Here is a 19106-nt window from a genome sequence, read left to right as displayed (position 1 = left end):
AGTACTCCATTCATGCTGCTGGTGCTTGTGCATTTACCTCTCTGTAAATCATTCTCTATTAGAAGTACTCAAATCCACACTGATTTTTCTGGAGAATATTAGACTGGATTTTTTCCAGCTGCCCGGTGCTGTGCTAATGGAGGAGTCTTGAACCGGCTGCCTCTGCTCCAGGTAACTTACGAAAGAGTTGAATTCGTGCTTCTGCTGCTTGACGAGAACCTTTTTCTTGCAGAACAGCCTCAGAATGGGAAGCAAAACTCTAGGGGAAGCTGAATAGCTGTTCCTGCAGCTCTGTTGAACCAGTTGCTGTGTGAGTGACAAACCTGGGATGATTCCATTTTGGGGTCTCTTGTGACAAACCAGTTGAAAGCAGAGGGAGAAAGCAAGTACTTGTCTTTTTTTTTCCCTTAACTTAGACATATGGGCCAGTGTGCCCATATGTTACAGTGGGAGTTTTTTGTTCCATCATTTAAAGCCAAACCATCTATCCACTGTGCAGCCTAGAAGCAGTCATGCTGGTGCTGTCAGCCTGTACAGGTTGTCTGGCCTGACCCTGGCATCTCTCGAACCCATTGGCTGACATCAAAGTAAAATGGAATAAAAGTCCTGACAAATATTCCTCAAATCTGTGTAAATGGGAGTGAGTGATAGAGTCCTTCAGTGTGGCACATTAATTTGGGTGGCTGTGACTAAGTTGTCCTTGTTCCCTAACATTTGGTGGGAGCTGGGGACATAGAGGTGTCGCTGTTCCTGCGCAGTGGGATAGCTAACAGAACACGGGTGGTGGCAGGGAATTCAGGCAGCCGTGTTAGAGGGGGAAGGAGGGAGCTGGAGCCACACGATGGGCTTCTGTAGAACCGTGCCTGAGCAGACTGGCCAGTCACAAACGCTCTTCTCACATCTGTGTAGTAACTTGTTATGGTACCCAAACAAAACAAACTTTGTGCTACATCGCTCAGACCTAAAGCTTGTGGTTTCACAGCAGTTCTGGGGCACCGTTGTTAGGAATTAAAGAATAAGGAGGTGTCCAGGAGAGCCCTGGTTGGGGAGAGGACACACGCTGCCAAGGCTGGACATCTTTTCTGCTCTGTGACTCCACCTGTGTCATTTCAAGCAGAATGTTTTGGAGCTGTGCGAGGGAAAGTGTAACAGATGAGTGAGTATGACATTATTTTTATGCAGCTGGGAATAAAGTGTGTGTATCACTTTGTGATTTGGGCTTAGGTTTTTTAAAGATGGTTTGTACTAGAGCACAGAATGGCCACCTCCAGGAAATAGTGTCTCTGCAGGGGAGAGTTAAAGGCAGCAGGACAGACCAGAACTTTTGCTTTTTAGTCCCTTTGTGCCAGTACATTGGTGAGCGAACGATAATTGGAGTAGAATTAGCAATAAAGGAACTTCCGTATTCAAAGGAAACACCTAAGGTAGCATGTGTACTGTGGCTTCAGTCTCATCTGACTTTTGTCTTGCAGAGCAGCATTTGTGATCTATTTTGCCATTAAGTATGAAATGGTAATGAAACTTCTGGACTCAGCTAGATTAACTCCAAATACTCTTGGTTACTTACAGTGTGTACAAAGTTTCACATCCTAGTGTAGTCACATTTATTATCCCTACAGATATGGTGATGAAAGTAAACAATTAAAATCCTTGTACTGCATCATGAGTAGGAAGTGTGCTTGAGGGGCTTTCAGGCACTCGGGTTAACCACAGTCTGACCCAGGAGAGCACAGAGGGAAAGCTCGGAAAGCAGAGAGGGTGTTAAAGGTTAGTTGAGCACTGACAACAGATCTGAGTGCTGGTCATCACTACGTGCACAAGTATTGTGCTGCCATCTTGACTTGTTTTATTTTCACTTATTTTAGGGATACGCTGCAAGTTCTTGATGACTTGTAACTGCTGTAACAATTACCTGACATAGCTACGTGATAGATTGGCACTGTAATCATTTGGATAATTTATTCAGAGATTCTAGCTTCTGTATCATTGTCTGGGTACGCTTGGAGCTTGTGACTCTGTGGTTTGACCATTAGAGGTCACTGTTTAAGTATCTTTAGCTGTTTATTTCATGGAAAGAAGCTTGTGCTCCTGCTAGCAATTCAGTCTTGACTTGTAGGTAGGGGTGCACAGTAGCTTAGGTTTGCTTTTCTCCTCGTTCTCCTTAACCTCAGATGATCCCATGCTCCCAACTTTACCATATTCTTCTGGCGCATTTAAATGACCTCAGAAGGTGTCTGTTACTCACAGCTCGCTCCTGAATATTTTTTCTATCCTTCTGCTCTCATTCTCTGATCCTTTGCCCAGTATTATTACATGACTAAATGATGAGAGATTAGAAACAACTGTTTTGCTTCAGAAGCCTCCCATGTGTACTACCTGAAGCCACATGCTGTCCTCCTATCCCTTTTCTCTGAGCTGCTGCCTGTTACCATCCTTCGCTCTTTCCTAACCACTGCTTCTTTCTTGATACTCCAGTGTAATTCTTAACTTGTTCCTAGCCCCTTCCTTTTTGTGAGGTGGTCCATTAGCTTTTTGCTGCTGGTTCTCATTTCCATACCTGAATTTTGTTACTGAATCAACTTTCAGATCCTGCTGGAACAGATTTTCTCATTAATCCTGTTCCTTAGACAGCCCAATAGTTGCCCTTTATCATTCTCGTGCATTTTGCCTTCCAGCAGAGCAGTCATTCTGTGGTTCAAAACTTCTCTCCTATTTATGCTGCTCACACCGCTTACTGCTGCTTTGCTCTACCATCCCCTTCAAAATTGTCTTGCGGTCCGTATGACCAGCACAAAGCTTGTCCCTTCATTTCTGTTAACCCTCTTGACGATGGCCCTGATCTTACTTAACCTGCTGCTGACTTCACTTGGCGTCACTCCTGCCTTAGGCCGTCTCCTTTATAAGTAAGTGGCCTCTCTGGCTGCAGCGTGTACCTGCGTGTGTTGGAGGTAGTCCAGAGACAGTTTCCAGTGCTACGTCTGTCTGTGCTGAATTTCTTCCTAGTCTAGCTGCGGCAGTGTGCTGCGGTGTCTCCCACTGGTGGTGCCTGGTGCTTTATGTTTTGCCTGATGTTAAGTGATTTATGTAACTCCCAGGCTTAAGGAAGGAACTGGATGTCCACGTACTCTTTACTTGTTGCTTCATTTGTTCTCCTCTGCTTTGGTTCTGCCTCTGCTTCCTTCTGGCACGTTATTCACACTGTTGTAGTGGCGTGATACACCTCAGAAGGGTGCAAGTAAGCTGTTGGTGGAGTGAAACTATGGCTGTGCCCAAAGCACAAGACTTCTGCCTTGAGATAACAGCCTCTCAACCATGTTTTAGATGGTGCGTTAAATTAACTGCAAGCCTTTCATTTTTGTTGCGGATTTCAGTTCGTATATGATTCCTATTCCTGCTGCAGAGATCTCTGACGGGAAATGCATGAAAACAGTGGACGGGGGGAGATGAGAAGGAGGGAAAAGGAGATCCCTTTGCGTATGCCTAACTAAATCCATGACATCTGAGTTCTGTTCAAATGTTTAGATGAAATACCTTGTTAGCTTTTTGCTTTTCTCCCTGAAGGGGGGGAAGGTTGGAGGAAGCCTTGGTTCTGAGAAAGTACAGATGGTAGAGCAATTCAGCTTTAAATAACATAAGCTTTGTTTTTTAAGAAGCTTTGGGAGAATGAAGCAGAAGAATTTGTGAAGGATTATTGCCCTGTAATGGTATAAAGAATGCATCACGAAATTTCCCCAGTTCAGATCAAATAGTTATATTTTGTGATGTATAGAAACAGTCAGCTTTGCATCACAAGTCAGTGTGCAAACTGTATACAGCACCAGACGCAAATAAGTTGTCTCTAACAATTCTTCAGAAGTTGTTGTGTGTTCTTTTCTTGTTAAAACGTAACTGCAAACATGTTAGCTTCTCTCTTGTAAGTCTCAATGTTTTCTGATGTTTCAGTACAAATTTCTTGTGTGTTAACTTCTCCCCCAATGGCTTAAAATATCTGCAATGTTTTTTGTGGAAGCCCACGTGTTTGTACAGGTTGTAATCTAAAATTGTTAGAAATCTCCTTGTCAAAATAGACTATTTTGAAACTGGCATCTTAAAAGGTAGTGTGTTTTGCTTAAATGAACTGACTTCATCAAAGAGCTTAATTTTGTACCATCATAAAGAGCTTACTGTCAAACAAATTGGATTTTTTTGTTGTTGCTGATAGTAAAGGAAGGAGGTAAGAAAAGGTAGTATAGATTGAGGGAAAACTGGATATAATTCTGTATACTTGTTTTTGGTCCATATTCTGTGTATTCTGCTTCTGCCAGCAATCAGGTGTATTGTTTTGAAGCAGATAATGATACAGCATTTCTCTTCACGCTGCTGTCTGGCCTCTTACTCTGTTCCAGTGCTGTCCTTTGTCAAAAATGCTGCAGGGTAAAATTATCCTTATGGTGAAATAGTTTCTTGATCTTTATCTGAGGAAGAGTAATTTGTGGTAACATGGTTTATTCTGTCTGTTAGGAATATCTGATGTAGGTGGAAATCAAAAAAGTCTAGTCAGCTGAAGGCTGGGATCAGCTAATGTAGAGACCCAGAGAAAAGAGTGGCTTTAAGTAGTGTTTTGTGGGTGTAGGGAGCCCAGTGTTTAATTCATTTCCAGCTCTAAGGGCTGGAATAAGAAAATCATGTGTAAATACAAATGCTGACCTTGCTTTTAAACACTGAGCATGTTTACTGCTGCCTCTCCCTTTGTGTGCGTTTAGAGGACAGGCTGGTCTCTGATAAACAGTGTCAGCAAGGCAGTCTACGTGATGCTGAATGGAGAAAAACTCCGGTGATTCAAGTAGCAGTGAAAAACAGACCTGAAAAAGCTCCTAAAAGCATTTTGGTGATAAAAAAAAATGGTGTAAAAAATACTAACTGTCCAATAAAGAAAAGTGAAAATGATGGGCTGCTTGCTAGGCGCTCTTACAGTGAAAGCAGAGCTTTATAAACAAGCACTGCTAAGCATGGAGGTGTGTAGATACTCCTGAGTAAGAAGCTGAAGAGACCTTGACCTCTAAGTTACAACCTTTTAGTGTCTATTCAAGACCTGGTGTTCAGAGCATCTCTGGTAAGTCTCTCAACTGCGGAAAACATCTTAAATAGAAGACGGATGTAAAGAGAATGGTGAGGGAGGGCAAGTTCAAAAGTGTTCAACTTGATGGGCTGTACTCTTCAGTTTTTTGCATGTTCTTTTCTCCTGACATGAAAGTAAGATAGAAAAGCTTTTTGGCTGAATTGTGCACTCCTCATAAAACAATTACTTAAAGCTGAGAATGCTGTGGTCCACTACAGTACTTGGATGTCAAGCTAATTCAAAAAGCTTGGCTAACACTTTCCTTCAAGATGTGGAGAAGTGAGGGGGCATGATTATATCCAGTTTTATACCCATGCACACTCAGCCTGTACTTACTACTATAAAATCAGCTATCAAAAATCAGATTTTTGTGAACTATTTTGACGTGGTTTCAGTTCTTTAATCTTACATGGTTAATTTTTCAATTTAGTAATCCCTTCCTAACCTCAGTCCCTGTAGGTTTTCTCTCCAAACTCTTAAGTGCATCTCAAGCGTTCATCTCAAAGCACAGAGTTTGTCCTTTGTTTGTACCAGATGTCACTTCATTTGCAGCCTCTTCTCTGCCTTTGTTGTGCTCACAGCACTTCTCCTTAGTCTCTGGCTTCTAAATTAAAACTGTTTATTGATAAATTGCTTTGTTAGCACAGTATCACATCAGTAAGCTATAGTATAATTTAAACATGTTAATAAGAGCATTTTCATAACTGCAGTGCTTCCTTGGTTAACTGCAAAAAAGAAATCTGCTTTCTGGAAAGAGCTAAAGATTAAGGAGACAGATTCGTTCAGTGTTTTCAATGTGCAGAAGGTTAGTATCCATCTTTAGAAGAGTGTGGAGGAAGGGCAAAAGGGGAAAACTTGAACTACATAATGTGTAAATTAAGTACTGAATGCTTCGCTTGGGATGAGGATTCTCCAGTTAACTGCCAAGTATGATATCAGCATGCCTATGAATATTTAAAACGAAAACTGTTGTGTTCTCCCTCTGCTAATTCCTCTTTCATTTTGGTGACTCTGATTGCTTCTCTCTCAGTATAACAGAACCCTTGTCAAATTAATCTAAACATGACTCCTGCTCTAGGAGTACAGTTATATTGGATGCACAGAATGCATTATATATTTAGTATTCTAAATTCTTCCTCCCCCGTGAAATGTGAGTAACATTTCATGTCTCTGTGACCTTTACTCCAAGGGATCCGTACTCATGAAGAGTTCCTGTTGACGCTGACTGGAGAAGCAACAGTCTGCAGCACTGGGCTTATGACGCTGTAACCCACAGGTTTCGCTGTAGGTGTAAAAAGTAAATTCTTGTGTTTGGCAATAAAACCCAGCTTGGGATCTGCGCTGGCCCGATGGCACGCTCAAAGCCATGTATTGAATTCTCCTTCCTTTGCATTACTCTTGACCTGTTTATAAATGGAACAGTTTAATGAGAAACTGGCGTAGTCTTCTGAATCTCTCTTCTGACAAGTAGTAAGTACTATTTTAATAACTCTTCTGGATAAATATTCCCTTAGAACCTTTAGAGGTTTGGAATACCATTGAACGTCATGTTCCTAGGTACTGCATAATTAGTTCGTTAACTAAAGAAACATTCTGGAAAAAAAAAACAGGGATTCTGCAGCTTGAAGTTTCTGGAGATGAGAATGCCAAAGAAAATAATCTGAAGTAATTAAAATCCTTATTTCACTTCATGCCTGATTCAAAACTCATTGAATTCAATGAGAGATTTTCTGTAAACTTTGAATCGTATTTATTGAGATTACTTGCATACACTTTTATGAATAGGCAGGTGTTACAGACACTATTTTCCAAGCAGCAGTGAGAAAATGTTTATTCTGAACATTCAGTGTTAACATATAAATGAGTTGAAATGTTTATCTCAGTTTACGTACCACGTGCACCTCTGGTGGAGGCCTGTATGTTCACCAAATCCCTCTCTCGGAGGCCTGTGTTTTCCCTCGTCCAGTTGGGTACTGTATTGATTCTTGTCGCTTTTTCATCTGAGCTTGATGTCATCTGAGCTCCATGTCTAAATGGAAAAGGAAAAACGTTCTAATTTACAAGTTAAAACTAAAATAGAAATTTTCATATGGTTCTTCTATTAAGAAAGCTTTCAGAAATGTATGATGTAATGTCAGTACCTACTAAATACAAAAACCAGGCTACACTTCACCTCATAGATGAAAAGCAAAGGGGGGCTTAAACTCGCAAACACCTGAGTTGGTTTACTTTTAAAGCTGTGAGGATTTTTACTGTTTTCCAGTGCTTCACAGAAGCTTTAAGTGAAATAATCCTGGAGCTCACTTGCAGAAATAGACTTATCAGAAAGCCTGCTCATTTTCAGCTGTGAAGGGCACTGCCACCGCAGAGGAATCTTATCAAAACCTAGATCAATGACAGAAGAGTGACAGAGAGGAAATGGGGGGAAAATTGCACCTGCTTTTCTCCTTTTCCTTTTTTTTTGTTCTTTCTCCTTTGACAGAGGTTGGGAATACAAGAAGAGCCGGATAAAAATGTCAGTGCGAAGTAATGGCACGAAAACCATTTGATTCCCTGCTTTACTGGAAAGGGTTACGTCTGAGATGTGTGCATCTCCAGGCTGCTTTGACTGGTTTAAATGTTCCTAGCATGATAGCTGGCTCAGCTAAAAGGTGCATCAAACCAGTATCTGTTCTCCAACAGAGGGCAACAACAGACTTCTAGTAGAGGGGAAGAATGATAGATGTCTGGTGATGGCTTCTGGCTCGCTATGTGGGGAGGGAACTGAGGTCCAGATCCAGGATGCTTGATGTGGATCTATGCAAGTGCTGAATAGTAGGGTTTAACCCTTCGTATGTTTCAGAAATCGTATCAGAAGTTTCAAATGGCTGCTTCTTATGTAGGAATAATATTTGACAACTTGCCTTGAGTGAAAATCTGCTCTGAAGAGAGTCTTATTTTTCATTCCTAAAGAATTGCCACTGACTTTCAGGGTGAAACAACCTGTTTGTTCTTAAACTCTTTGAAGTATAACAAGTTGCCAATTCTTATTTGCAGCAGCATGAAGAAAGTCTTCTTATTGCTTTGTGTGCAGCCTGTAGACTTTCCCTCTCAACCAAGCTCTTGAAATCAAGGTGAAGTCTATAGCTGTCACAGTGAATCACTGTGTACAATTTCTAGTATTGAACGAGGGGAAGGAAGCTGCTTCTGGTCTTGTGAAGTGAGGCTTCATATGAATGGGGCTTCTTGATGTGACTGAAGCCTCACAGGAGAACGCAAAGGCATCGGGCTGCCAAGTTTTACTAGCATTTGCTGAGGAGGAGTTTCGTTGTTAATGACACTGGGCAGCAGATGCTCTTGGAAGAGTTGTTAAGACACTGTGGATCTTACTGTAAATATGTGGGTGAATGGAACCAGGATGCTGACAGTTCATTCTCACAGCTCATCATGAGAAGGTGACTCGAGTGGAATTCGGTATTGCCAGAACATGAATTTCTTGGTATTTGGCAGTCTGCTCTATATCTGGGAAGAATTTTGCAACTTAACTGTGGGAAGATAGTGGGGATGCATTTAGTCATGTAAAGTTCAGATCAAAGAATTCTGTATGCCTAGTCAACCTTTCCTGAGCATTGCTGGTCTACTGCACCTGTGCAGTTTAGCTACAAGAGCAGTATAGGAATTAATTTCAGTCTTCTGCTTCTCTTACGAGTCCATAAAGCATTCCCCATATTACAAAGGGATCTGAAATGTTGAGTCAGAAAATAAGCCATTACAGGGAGAAGTCTTCTTTCCCTTTCTTCAGGCCTGGTCTCAAGCTGCTCTCACTCGTTTCCTTCTCATGAAATACCTCAAGCCCCTTCACCCAAACAAACAAAACCAGGTGTGGATGGGGACTTTGTTTTGATTTAACAGGCTGACACAAAGTATTTCATCTAAATCCTTTGCTAAATATTCAGCCTTTCCCATAATCTGCTTACCCATGCAGCTTTTAGTGTGGCTTGTAGAAAAATAATAATGGAAAGTATAATGCAGTAGTATCCTAAGAGTGATTCACAACATGAAATTCAGTATGTGGGAATTATACAGATATATCAGAAACCTAGCAGGCAGCATGCAAGGGTACAGCTTCTGTCGTTCGCTAGGGACACTTACTCACACCCATACCCTGACGAAAGAAAACTAAATTAAAAACCTCTGATGAACTAGCCACTGGAAGTTAAGTTTTCCCCTGTGCTTGCAAGTGGGATGAGTAGATAGTTTGAGACTCTGCAGCTGTGTAGTAACCCATTTAAACTGGTTCTTTCTGATGCTGTAACCTTCAGTGCAAGCACAATCTTAGTCAACAAATCTCTGGAAACCATTTTCTTCCTGTTTTGATCTCTAGATATCATATTTTCCCAGGTAGTTTCATGTGTGTTTTATTTATTATTTGTGTTAAACCAAGACTTTTAAAGACCATTCACCTTCTTCCTTGAACTGATTCCTCCTCCATACAATCTCCTAGCTTAAGTCAGAATTGAGATACACGCGTAATTTATCCTTAATAGGAAAACAAGTTATCTTAGACAGGTATTTGAAGGGGCAGATCCACTAAAGCAGTGTCGTTAGTTCAAGGCAGCTCCATAACTGCCAGGCCACGTGGAGGGTACTTGGCTCTGTCTTGTTGCAGTCTGTTCGCAGATGCAGAATGGTTCTGCTGCTCCTCTGTGGTACAGAAGGTCCTTGGGTAGCTAAATCCAGTGTGAATGGGACTGACTAAATTTAAGGAGTCTTGTAACCAGCACTGATCCAACTGAAATACATCTCAGGTATTGTTGGCTGGCTTCACGTGAGAGCAGTGCTAAGAAATTCTCTGTAGTCTGACAGTTTTTTGTAGTCTGGTCTCACAGCAAGATCAGAAAGGTTTTATGGGGTTCCTGTCTTTGTAATAATAATACTGTCCTTAAGATATAGTTTTTCTTAGTTGGCTTTGAGAACTTTCAGCATCTTGGATAGTGGCTTTTTAATTTCTCGATCATTTTGTGATGCTTTTCAGCCTGAGCAGTTGAAATACAGAATTGATACATAGGCCGTTGGTCTGAATTTAGGTTTGGTGAGTCTGGGCTCCTGGATGTGATGAGGCAGTTTGTGTTCCAGCAACCTTGCTCTGTGTTACCTCTAGCACAGCTTGTGTTATGTTAAACTAATTTTCCTAGGAGACTGAAATCTCTCATACCGTCAAAAAGGTCAAAACTTTCAGACCAATTTTTTATTAATTGTATCAGCGGTACAACTAAAGGAGAATTGTGTTTGGTCTCTGAATTGTTTACGCTTTGTGACTAAACTAAAAAGTGTATTTGCTAATACTTCTGTTTCCCAGTCTTGCATAAACGTAGCATCTCTTTGAAAAGAGCAGAAACATGGCTTGCCAGTCCATTGCATCTCATCAAAGTCAAACTACAAACTCTAATTTCTGAAAGGAAAACATTTTAATAGTGGTAATTACTGTTCTGGTGAAATATTGAGGCTGGAAACAGCTGAATTATGTCAATTAAAATCCTCAGTTAACTTCTGTTAGGGAATAATTTAATACAACGGTAGTAGTACATTACCCTTGCCTTTCTGAAGGCACATAATTCTTGCCATCATTGAGTTACAGACACACATGGACCAGTTGGAATATACCACAAAGGGAGGCCTTTTAAGTACTAAGATTTGTCTTAATGACTTTCTAAAAAAAAGTATGTTAAAAATCTCCTGCAATGAATGTGGTCCTCAATAGTAATATTTATATAGCGTAATTAGAGTGTTTGTTAGGGATCCCATTATTGTGAACAATGTAATTATGCTTATAATCTAGTAAATGTGACACACTGTAATGTTCTGCTTTGTAAACATTATTGACTGCATTTTAAGACTGAGATCGCCTCATGCCAACAAATAAAAGAAAATCGTGGCCTCATAAAAAAACTTCTAATTATTTAGATGTGCTCTTTGTGGGTTCCTGGTGTGGTTGAGGTTAAGACTGAACCAAGGTGAATGTTGAACATAGGTGCACGCTTCAGTGCAGGCTATTTGTCAGCCTCCTTTTATGTAAACTTCAGCTGCGTGTTTAAGTTTTTACTAAATTTAAGGGGGAGAGGGTGCAAATATGAACAGCTTTTTAACCTCGTCTGCACAGGCACATCCATATCGTGCTTCTGCCTTATTTTTTGTATTTTTAGATAACCAGGTATTGATTTGTGTCCAATCTAATATAACTATGTATGTGTATTGAACAGTTATTCACTCATGGGAAGTAATCAAAAATGGGCTTGGCTGAACAGTTCATCTTTTAAGGCTGAAGTTAAATTTCTGTAATCATTGTTGAATATTAACAGATGGGAACTTGGATGCTAGATTATTTAAGCGGTAAGCAGAATGAGCCATAGCTCAGAATGAGGTTTTGTTTAAAGACCGAACTGCTTGGATCATCTATTTTTTGACTCAGATAACGGAATGGTCCAAGTCTCTCGGTCTCTACTCTTTTGAGACCTGCGTGTGCTACACAAACGCCAAGGAATGCCAGCTTCTTTTTGCTAGTCTGAGAGAGCATTTGTTGCGTTTGTTTCTCTCATGTCTGGCCTTACTGTAAGATATTTTGACTTTCAAAACTAGTAGTAATTTTCTGAGCAGTACAAAGTGATTGCTGTCAGCAGTGAGAACTGATTCCAGATAGGAGGCTTCTTTAATACAGATTTTGCTTTTGTTGCAATAGCTGTTAGATGCTGTTTCTACTGTCAGCAGCTATACAAACAGAACAAAAGACAGGTGCTAGCAGAGCATTTGTAGTCTATGTAGCTTGCTTGAACTGCAATATCTTACTGTGAAAACTTTTTCACAGCTGTGCCAGCAAACATCGCAGACCTGAGAAATATAGAAGTGCTCAACTTTTTCAACAACCAGATTGAGGAGCTGCCTACACAGATTAGCAGCCTTCAGAAGCTCAAACACCTGAATCTTGGGTGCGTATCTTAATGCTAAAATTTGCTGTAATGGAGGTGCTGTCAAATACTGTCACAACTGAACCTAGAATTTCTTATTTTTTGTATTAAAGTTTTTTTTTCAAAGTGTTTGTGATGATAACTCGGCAATTACAGCTCAAGACTGTTTAGCGAGTGTCCTGGATGATCAGATACTTAAGAGTGATCAAGTAGTTATTCTGATATACTGATAACCCTCTAAGGGCAACAGCAGCTCACATTCATCTAATACTGAAGCCAGTCTTAACAAGTATTGAATTTTACTTTCTTAGCAACTGTCACTTAATTCTGTGGATGCTGTGTAAGAGTTTTATGCTCTGTTTAAATAAATAAATAATGACATATAAAATTCAGCATTTGTTTTTTTTAAATTTGGGACTTTAATTCCAAAGTCCCAAGTTTGTAATTAAAGAAACTCCATTTTTTAATTAAACCTGTAAAAGAAGCACCAATTTTTTTTAAATATGGTATGTATTAAATTCAGAGGTAGTACTTACTGAACTTCAGTCTGAGGCACTCCTGTCAAGTGTTCAGATACCATGTTCAAGTAGAATTGGTGATGCTTTAGTTACAACTACAGTAACAGAAGGCTTGCTTGAATTATTGAGAAAATAAACATGAACCACAGAACTTCCCTGAACTAATTGGACACAAAATATAGCTACTTAGGAAACCATTGATGGGGGAAGCTTTAATTTTATATGCTTCTCAGGGAAGGAATGTTTGTATTATAAATTCAACACACTTAGAACACATTAAATCAAGATTTTATTTTTTTTACTATTGGAAATAACAAATGACTTTGACTAGGCAGTAAGTATCCTGCTTTAGATACTTTTATAAAATGCTGATACTTGAATTGCATCCTGAACTGTTGGAATGTAAATAAACATGTTCAAGATGATCTGTCTTCTATCGTCTTTATTTGGTCACTTTAGATCTCTAGCATGCTCAAATTCAAATAGTGGTCTTCACTTTTTTTCCCCATTTCTGTAGTGTGCGAGTCCACTTGGGGTTAAGACCAGGAGACATTTTGGAACACTGTGCTACTTATCAACTGGCTTAGGTCTGGAACCACGGCATCTGCAGTCATGGGATCTCCTCAGTTGGAAGGGACCCACAAGGATCTTGTAGATTAAATGCTATTCCTTCTTAATCCCCTCCTGACCCACAATCTTCCAGGCATACCTTGCATCCCAGGTATAGCTCTGCAAAATGGGTTCTGCTTCAGAAGTGCCTGTAGTCAATTTAAGGGCAAACTGCACTGCCCTAGTAGCATGGGTGTGTTAGAACCCTGTTCTCACCTCTAGTGCACATCTATATGCAATGCATCAAAACAGCTCTCTAGAGGAGAGGGGAAGTTTGAATAAGAGTCAGAGTATTTCTGGGAGGATTTTGGTGCAGAAAGGTCGAGAGGTGGGGTAGGAAGATTCCAGTGAGCATAAGTACTGTACACCTGAGGTATTCCTCATGTTTGGTACTGCAGTGAAGAAATTTGTGGTATGGGGGAACTAGCAGAGGTGGTCAGGATGCTGTGAAGTATAAAAGGATGACTTGTAGTTTAGCTAGAACATAGGTCCCCTGCCAAGGACCAGCTTGCACAGTGGCACGATGTTTAAGTTGAGCATAGCACAGTGACACCTCTTTCCCTTTTGCTTTGTGTTTCAGGTGTCACTGGTCAGAATAACAGGCTGCCTGTCTTGTGAGTGCATAAGTGTCAGGCATATTTATAGGAAAGACAAAATGTCCAGCATACAGCTACACAAATGCATAATACAATGGGTGAACAATTGGCTGACAGGTTGGGTTCAAAGGGTTGTATCAGGCTGGCGGCCAGTCACTAGTGGGATTCTCCAGGGCTCCATTTTAGGGCCAGTTCTCTTTAATGTTTTCATGAATGGCTTGGATGCAGGACTTGAAGATAGACTTAAGTAAGTTTGCAGATGACACAGTTTAGTGGGAGGAGCTGTTGACTCCCTTGAGGGTGGGAAGGCCTTGCAGAGAGCTCTTGAGAAATTAAAGGGCTGAGCAGTCACCAAGAATATGAAATTCAACAAGAGCAAGTGACAGATTCTGCACCTGGGAAAGTGCAACCCTGGCTGTATGTACAGAGTGGGGGACGAGAGGCTGGAGAGCAGCCCTGCAGAAGGGATCTGGGGGCTCTGGTCGAGGCAAGTTGAACTTGACCAGCAGTGTGCCCCGACAGCCACGAGGGCCAACTGTACCCTGGGGTGCATCAGGCACAGCATGGCTGGTCAGTTGAGGGAGGGGATTGTCCTGCTCTGCTCTGTGCTGGTGTGACCTCACCTCAAGGACTGTGCAATTTTGGACACAATATATGGAAGACATAAAACTACTGGTGTCCAAAGGAGGTCTACAAAGATGGTGAAGGGTCTGGAGGGGAAGATGTATGAGGGGTGGCTGAGGTCCCTTGGTTTGTTCAGAGCAGAGCAGGCTGAGGGGAGGCCTCATGGCGGCCTGCAGCTTCATGAGGGGAGCGGAGGGGCAGGCGCTGAGCTCTGCTCTCTGGGGACAGCGACAGGACCCGAGGGAACGGCATGGAGCTGGGACAGGGGAGGGTCAGGCTGGGGGTTAGGGAAAGGGTCTGCACTGAGAGGGCGGTAGGGCACTGGGACAGGCTCCCCAGTGGTCACAGCACCAAGCTGCTGGGGTTCAAGAAGTGTTTGGACAATGCTGTCAAACATGTGGTCTGGTCTTTGGGTGGTCCTGTGTGGAGCCAGGGACTGGATTCCATGATCCTTGTGGGTCCCTTCCAACTCAGGATATTCTGTGGTTTGGTAATTCGTAGAAAGGTCTGCATTACAAAAGGCCAAAAAAAAAGGTATTTTGTAGCATCAAGCATTTTTAAAAGAAAAAAAAAAGTGAAGTTTGGTGTAGATTACATTTTTAAAAATGAAACTCTTGTTGCCTGTGTTATTCCTACCAGATGACATGCATACTGATGTCATGTTCTGTTTGTTTGTTTGTTTGTTTTCCTTTTCACCTATAGCATGAACAGATTAAATACCTTGCCAAGGGGATTTGGCTCTTTACCAGCTCTGGAGGTTCTTGACTTGACTTACAACAATTTAAATGAAAATTCTCTACCTGGAAACTTCTTCTATCTGAGTAAGAAACTTTTTCAAAAACTCTACAAATCTTCATGATATGGTGCTTTGCTTTCTGCAGTTTAAATTTATTTGATGGAGACCAAACTCCAACAGCAATTTCCCGATATTTATGGTTTTCTTCTTTGAATATGTCTTGAATATTTCTACTTAGCTCAGCGATATTTATCATTGACATCCAGTCAGCTGACACCATTGGACATGAGAAGACTTGGTTAGCGATGGTATGTCAGTTTTCTTCTGAGTAATATTTCCTTCGGCCCCATCCTCAGTTAAAATTTTGTGGAGGCTTACAAGCTTCAGGGAATAATAAACTATTTTGCAAAGCAGTTGTTGTATTTTAAGTCTGAAAACAATTGTGTTCCTGATGGTTAATTAGTGAAACAGTTTTAACAGCTTGTGGATGTTACAGTGACCAGTATGTTAAGAACAAACAAAAAACCACTAAGGTTAAAATCTTTGGCACAGAATGGTAGAACTAAGCTGACCTTTGAATGTGTTAGAAAACACGGCCACGTGGTTAAAATTAAGATATTGTAATGCATATGTGCAAAAGGGCTGTGTTATGGTTGCCTAAGCAACTTGAATTCTGGCACTTTCTGGCTTCCAGAGATCATGCCACCTTACTGGTCTTTTCCATGTACTGTGCTGAAGTGACTTCAGGCTCAGTGCATTAACTAGCAAAAATCATAGGCAAGGGGAGAGGAAGGAATGCTGCGGTCTGAGAAAGATTTTGTGATTGTAACCTGACAGAAGGAAATATTCAGTAAGTTTTATTAAAAATGGTCACATATAATGAAATAAAAAGAGGAGGAGTAAACTGCATAAGAGAAATAGGATCTCCTCTCTGTCGGGGAGGAGAGGTTTTGCTGACCTGACAACCTTCTTCCTGCTGCACCCAACAGTTCTTTGTGGGTCTCCATTTTCATTTTATTTTTTCTAACTGTCATGCCATGTTTATTCAGTAATAGCCAGCTACATAGTTGTGTTAGGTCATTTTTTTTTTCCTTGTGAATTTCATTGAGACTAAGTATGGAAATTACAAACTGTACAATTTGAGCCTGTTGTATTACTCTCTTTTAAGGTCTCTTTCCCTGCCTTATGCTGTGCTTTCTGTAGAGCTTAATATAGACATGTATTTGTCCAAAAATCTCAGGTGATTTTTTATGTTTGTTTAGGATGCAAATTGGTGTAATAAATGAGAATCAAGGGGGGTAGTAAGGAGTAATGACTCTATTCTGACAGCTGAGTATTGAGACTATATGCCAAAACCTGCCAGAGTCTACTATTGTAGAAATTGTTAATTGTGTCAGTCCTTTTGAATATAGATGTTTTCCTGAACTCACCAACAATACAATAAGCCAGTAAATCTAAGTTTGACCTGCTTGTTATTATTGTGAGCCCTGGGTATGTCAAAGGCTTTTCACCAAGTCAGGGTTATTAATCAAACCTGACTCCCTTTTATTGATTAGACCTCAAATGGTTGGGTTATATGCCACCCTGTTTATATATTGCTATTTAATTTGCAGCCACCCTGCGTGCACTCTATCTAAGTGACAACGATTTTGAAATCCTGCCGCCAGATATTGGGAAGCTCACAAAGTTGCAGATAGTAAGTAATTTATCTAAATTCTTGGAAAATCAATTCACTTTTGCAATGCTTGTAGGAATAGAATCTAGTCAATTTGAGAAGTAGTGGGGTATGTTTGCAGGAATAGACCACTACACCTGGAACTGTTTTCTTGTTTATCAGCAGACACTTGTAAATAAATTGGAAGAATTGGGTGTTTAGAAGAAGGGTGGGGGTGAGAGAGTAGAGTTCTGTTCTAGGCTTCTTTAGGGTAACCAAAAATTGTTCTGACTACTTTATGTTCGTTCTTAGCTGAGTCTTAGAGACAATGACCTGATATCACTGCCTAAAGAAATTGGGGAGCTCACTCAGCTTAAAGAACTTCATATCCAGGGAAATCGTCTTACTGTGCTGCCACCAGAACTAGGTAAGATTATGGATGATCATTTATTTATTTGAATAATAAGAATAACCATGCACTGTCTGTTCTCTGAAATGAAACCGCTTCTAAGAAATGATTATGCTTGTTATCATTGATGCTAAATATTTGCTTTCCCCCAAGAAACACTATCTCACTCCTACTGGATATGCAGGAGGAGCCAGAATATGTTGCATGTTCCATTTTATTAGATTTTTACAAGTTATGTATTCCTTGTGTATTAGTATACCTGACTGCCAATCTGTGTATAGCATCCTGCTTTATATTATATGTAATAAATACAGGGTCTCTCAACAAGTTCTTGTCTCTGACTGATTTTGAAACACTATTTGGATCAGCAAAAATTATGTTAAGCAGAAATGACAGCAGTGTAAAAGTGGCTTCTTTGTGACTGTTCTTGTAAAAAGGGAAGTTTGGTCAACTCAAGTAAAATATTAAGCAAAATAGATGGTTTTTTTTTCCCTCTTTCAGTAGTCTTTTTTAGGGAGTTAGCAGCTTTTTAAAGCAGTGGACCTGGTGTACGGTAAACAGCCATTATCACAAAGTCCTATATATGCTTTTTTCATACAGAGTAGGTTGTTTCAACTTAGAAGGTAGAGTTTATCGTTGAAACTAAAGTATCGATTCTGATGAATTTGCATTGTGGTATTCCATTTTATGTGAGGGATGTTAACTTCCATAAACGCTATGTCCATTTGCCCCAAGCCAAAATTTGGTTTAAGATCTTTTATGACAATCTTTAAGAATATTTTTGTTTGACATAATGTGGTAGTGTGAATTACCTGTTGCTGAAACACCTGTTGCACAGGAATTATTCCTTGTTTCTTGTTATTTTGGGCTGTTACATAGGGGTGCTTCCTTGTTTCTATATATACCTTCGAAATGATATTCCTAAAACTAAAAAATATATTAACTGAATTTAGCATGATAAAGTAAAATTACTTGTTGTCACGGGAACTTGCTTCAACCCATTAAAGTGGCAGCTGTGTGCGTAAATGTGGCAGTCTGCAATATATGCTTTTTGTTTCACATAACGAAGGAAAAATGACTGCTTTTTCTCTGAGGTGTGGCAAGAGATGTGTTTATTTTGACAATTTGTTTACTCAACGTGATTTTTTTGCCTTTATCAATGCAGCAGACAATATTATCTACTTTTTTTATTTATACCATCGGTGGATGAAAGTTGCTCGTTTCTTTAATTTCAGATGTTTATTCCATGACACTGAGGTGTACTTCCTTGAGCTTTTTCAGTCACATTTATAAAGTCTCTTTCAACTGCAGTCATATTTGAGAAGTGTGTAGCATCTGTAAATGTACTTTTCTGTAGATTCCTAAATTACAGCCTTGTTTTTTTTTTTTTTACCAAAAAGTGGAAGTAAAATGCTGGACTGAGTCTAACCACCTTCTGTGGCTAATTAAATGTTCTAAACATGCTGCTGCCTTACAAATATAACAGCAAATCCACTTTAAATGGTTTTTGCTGTCATTGTCCAAACCAAATGGAAATGCTTGAAACAAAATTTGTGATGTTTGCTTTGCACTGATCTGCAAAATTCCAGATAGACAGGGAAGCATTTTTCCTTTTTAGTTAACATTTGTTTGCACTGTTGTAATCTGGTAGGAAAAGGGCTTGCAATTTTGATCTGCCTGATCAAAATGCAGACAAGATGCATCGACAGAGCTACAGTGCTTGTCAGCTCTGTTCTTTATTATTCAACTTCTGTTCTATGAACTATACTTCTCTGCTCACGTCTTAATTTCCCAGTGCATCTCATGGTCTTACCCAGGATCCTCATTCCTGATCAGTTGGTCTAATTTTGTTGTAGTTTATGTCAAATATTTCAAATAGCTCAAATTTGGGGGTATATTTCCGAAGACTGTTACACTGAAG

General features: G+C 40.2%; 1 protein-coding gene across 8 annotated transcripts in view; it reads left to right on the top strand.

Moving 5' to 3' along the window:
* Positions 1-19106, top strand: part of RSU1 (Ras suppressor protein 1) — a 100883-nt gene that overhangs the window by 12325 nt on the left and 69452 nt on the right. For all 8 annotated transcript variants that reach the window (XR_014579446.1, XR_014579447.1, XR_014579448.1 and 5 more), the window contains exons 4-7: positions 11940-12060; positions 15089-15207; positions 16736-16818; positions 17089-17203. Coding sequence is in view for 5 of the 8 variants with exons in the window: in XM_083823598.1 (XP_083679724.1) it covers positions 11940-12060; positions 15089-15207; positions 16736-16818; positions 17089-17203 (438 nt within the window). In the remaining 3 variants the exon portion in view is untranslated. The remainder of the gene's footprint in view (positions 1-11939; positions 12061-15088; positions 15208-16735; positions 16819-17088; positions 17204-19106) is intronic.

The sequence above is a fragment of the Anser anser genome (genome assembly GCF_964211835.1).
Source record: "Anser anser genome assembly, chromosome: 2".
Taxonomy (NCBI): domain Eukaryota; kingdom Metazoa; phylum Chordata; class Aves; order Anseriformes; family Anatidae; genus Anser; species Anser anser.
The sequence above is the reverse complement of the archived record's forward strand: the minus strand, read 5'-3'. Positions and strand labels throughout refer to the sequence as shown.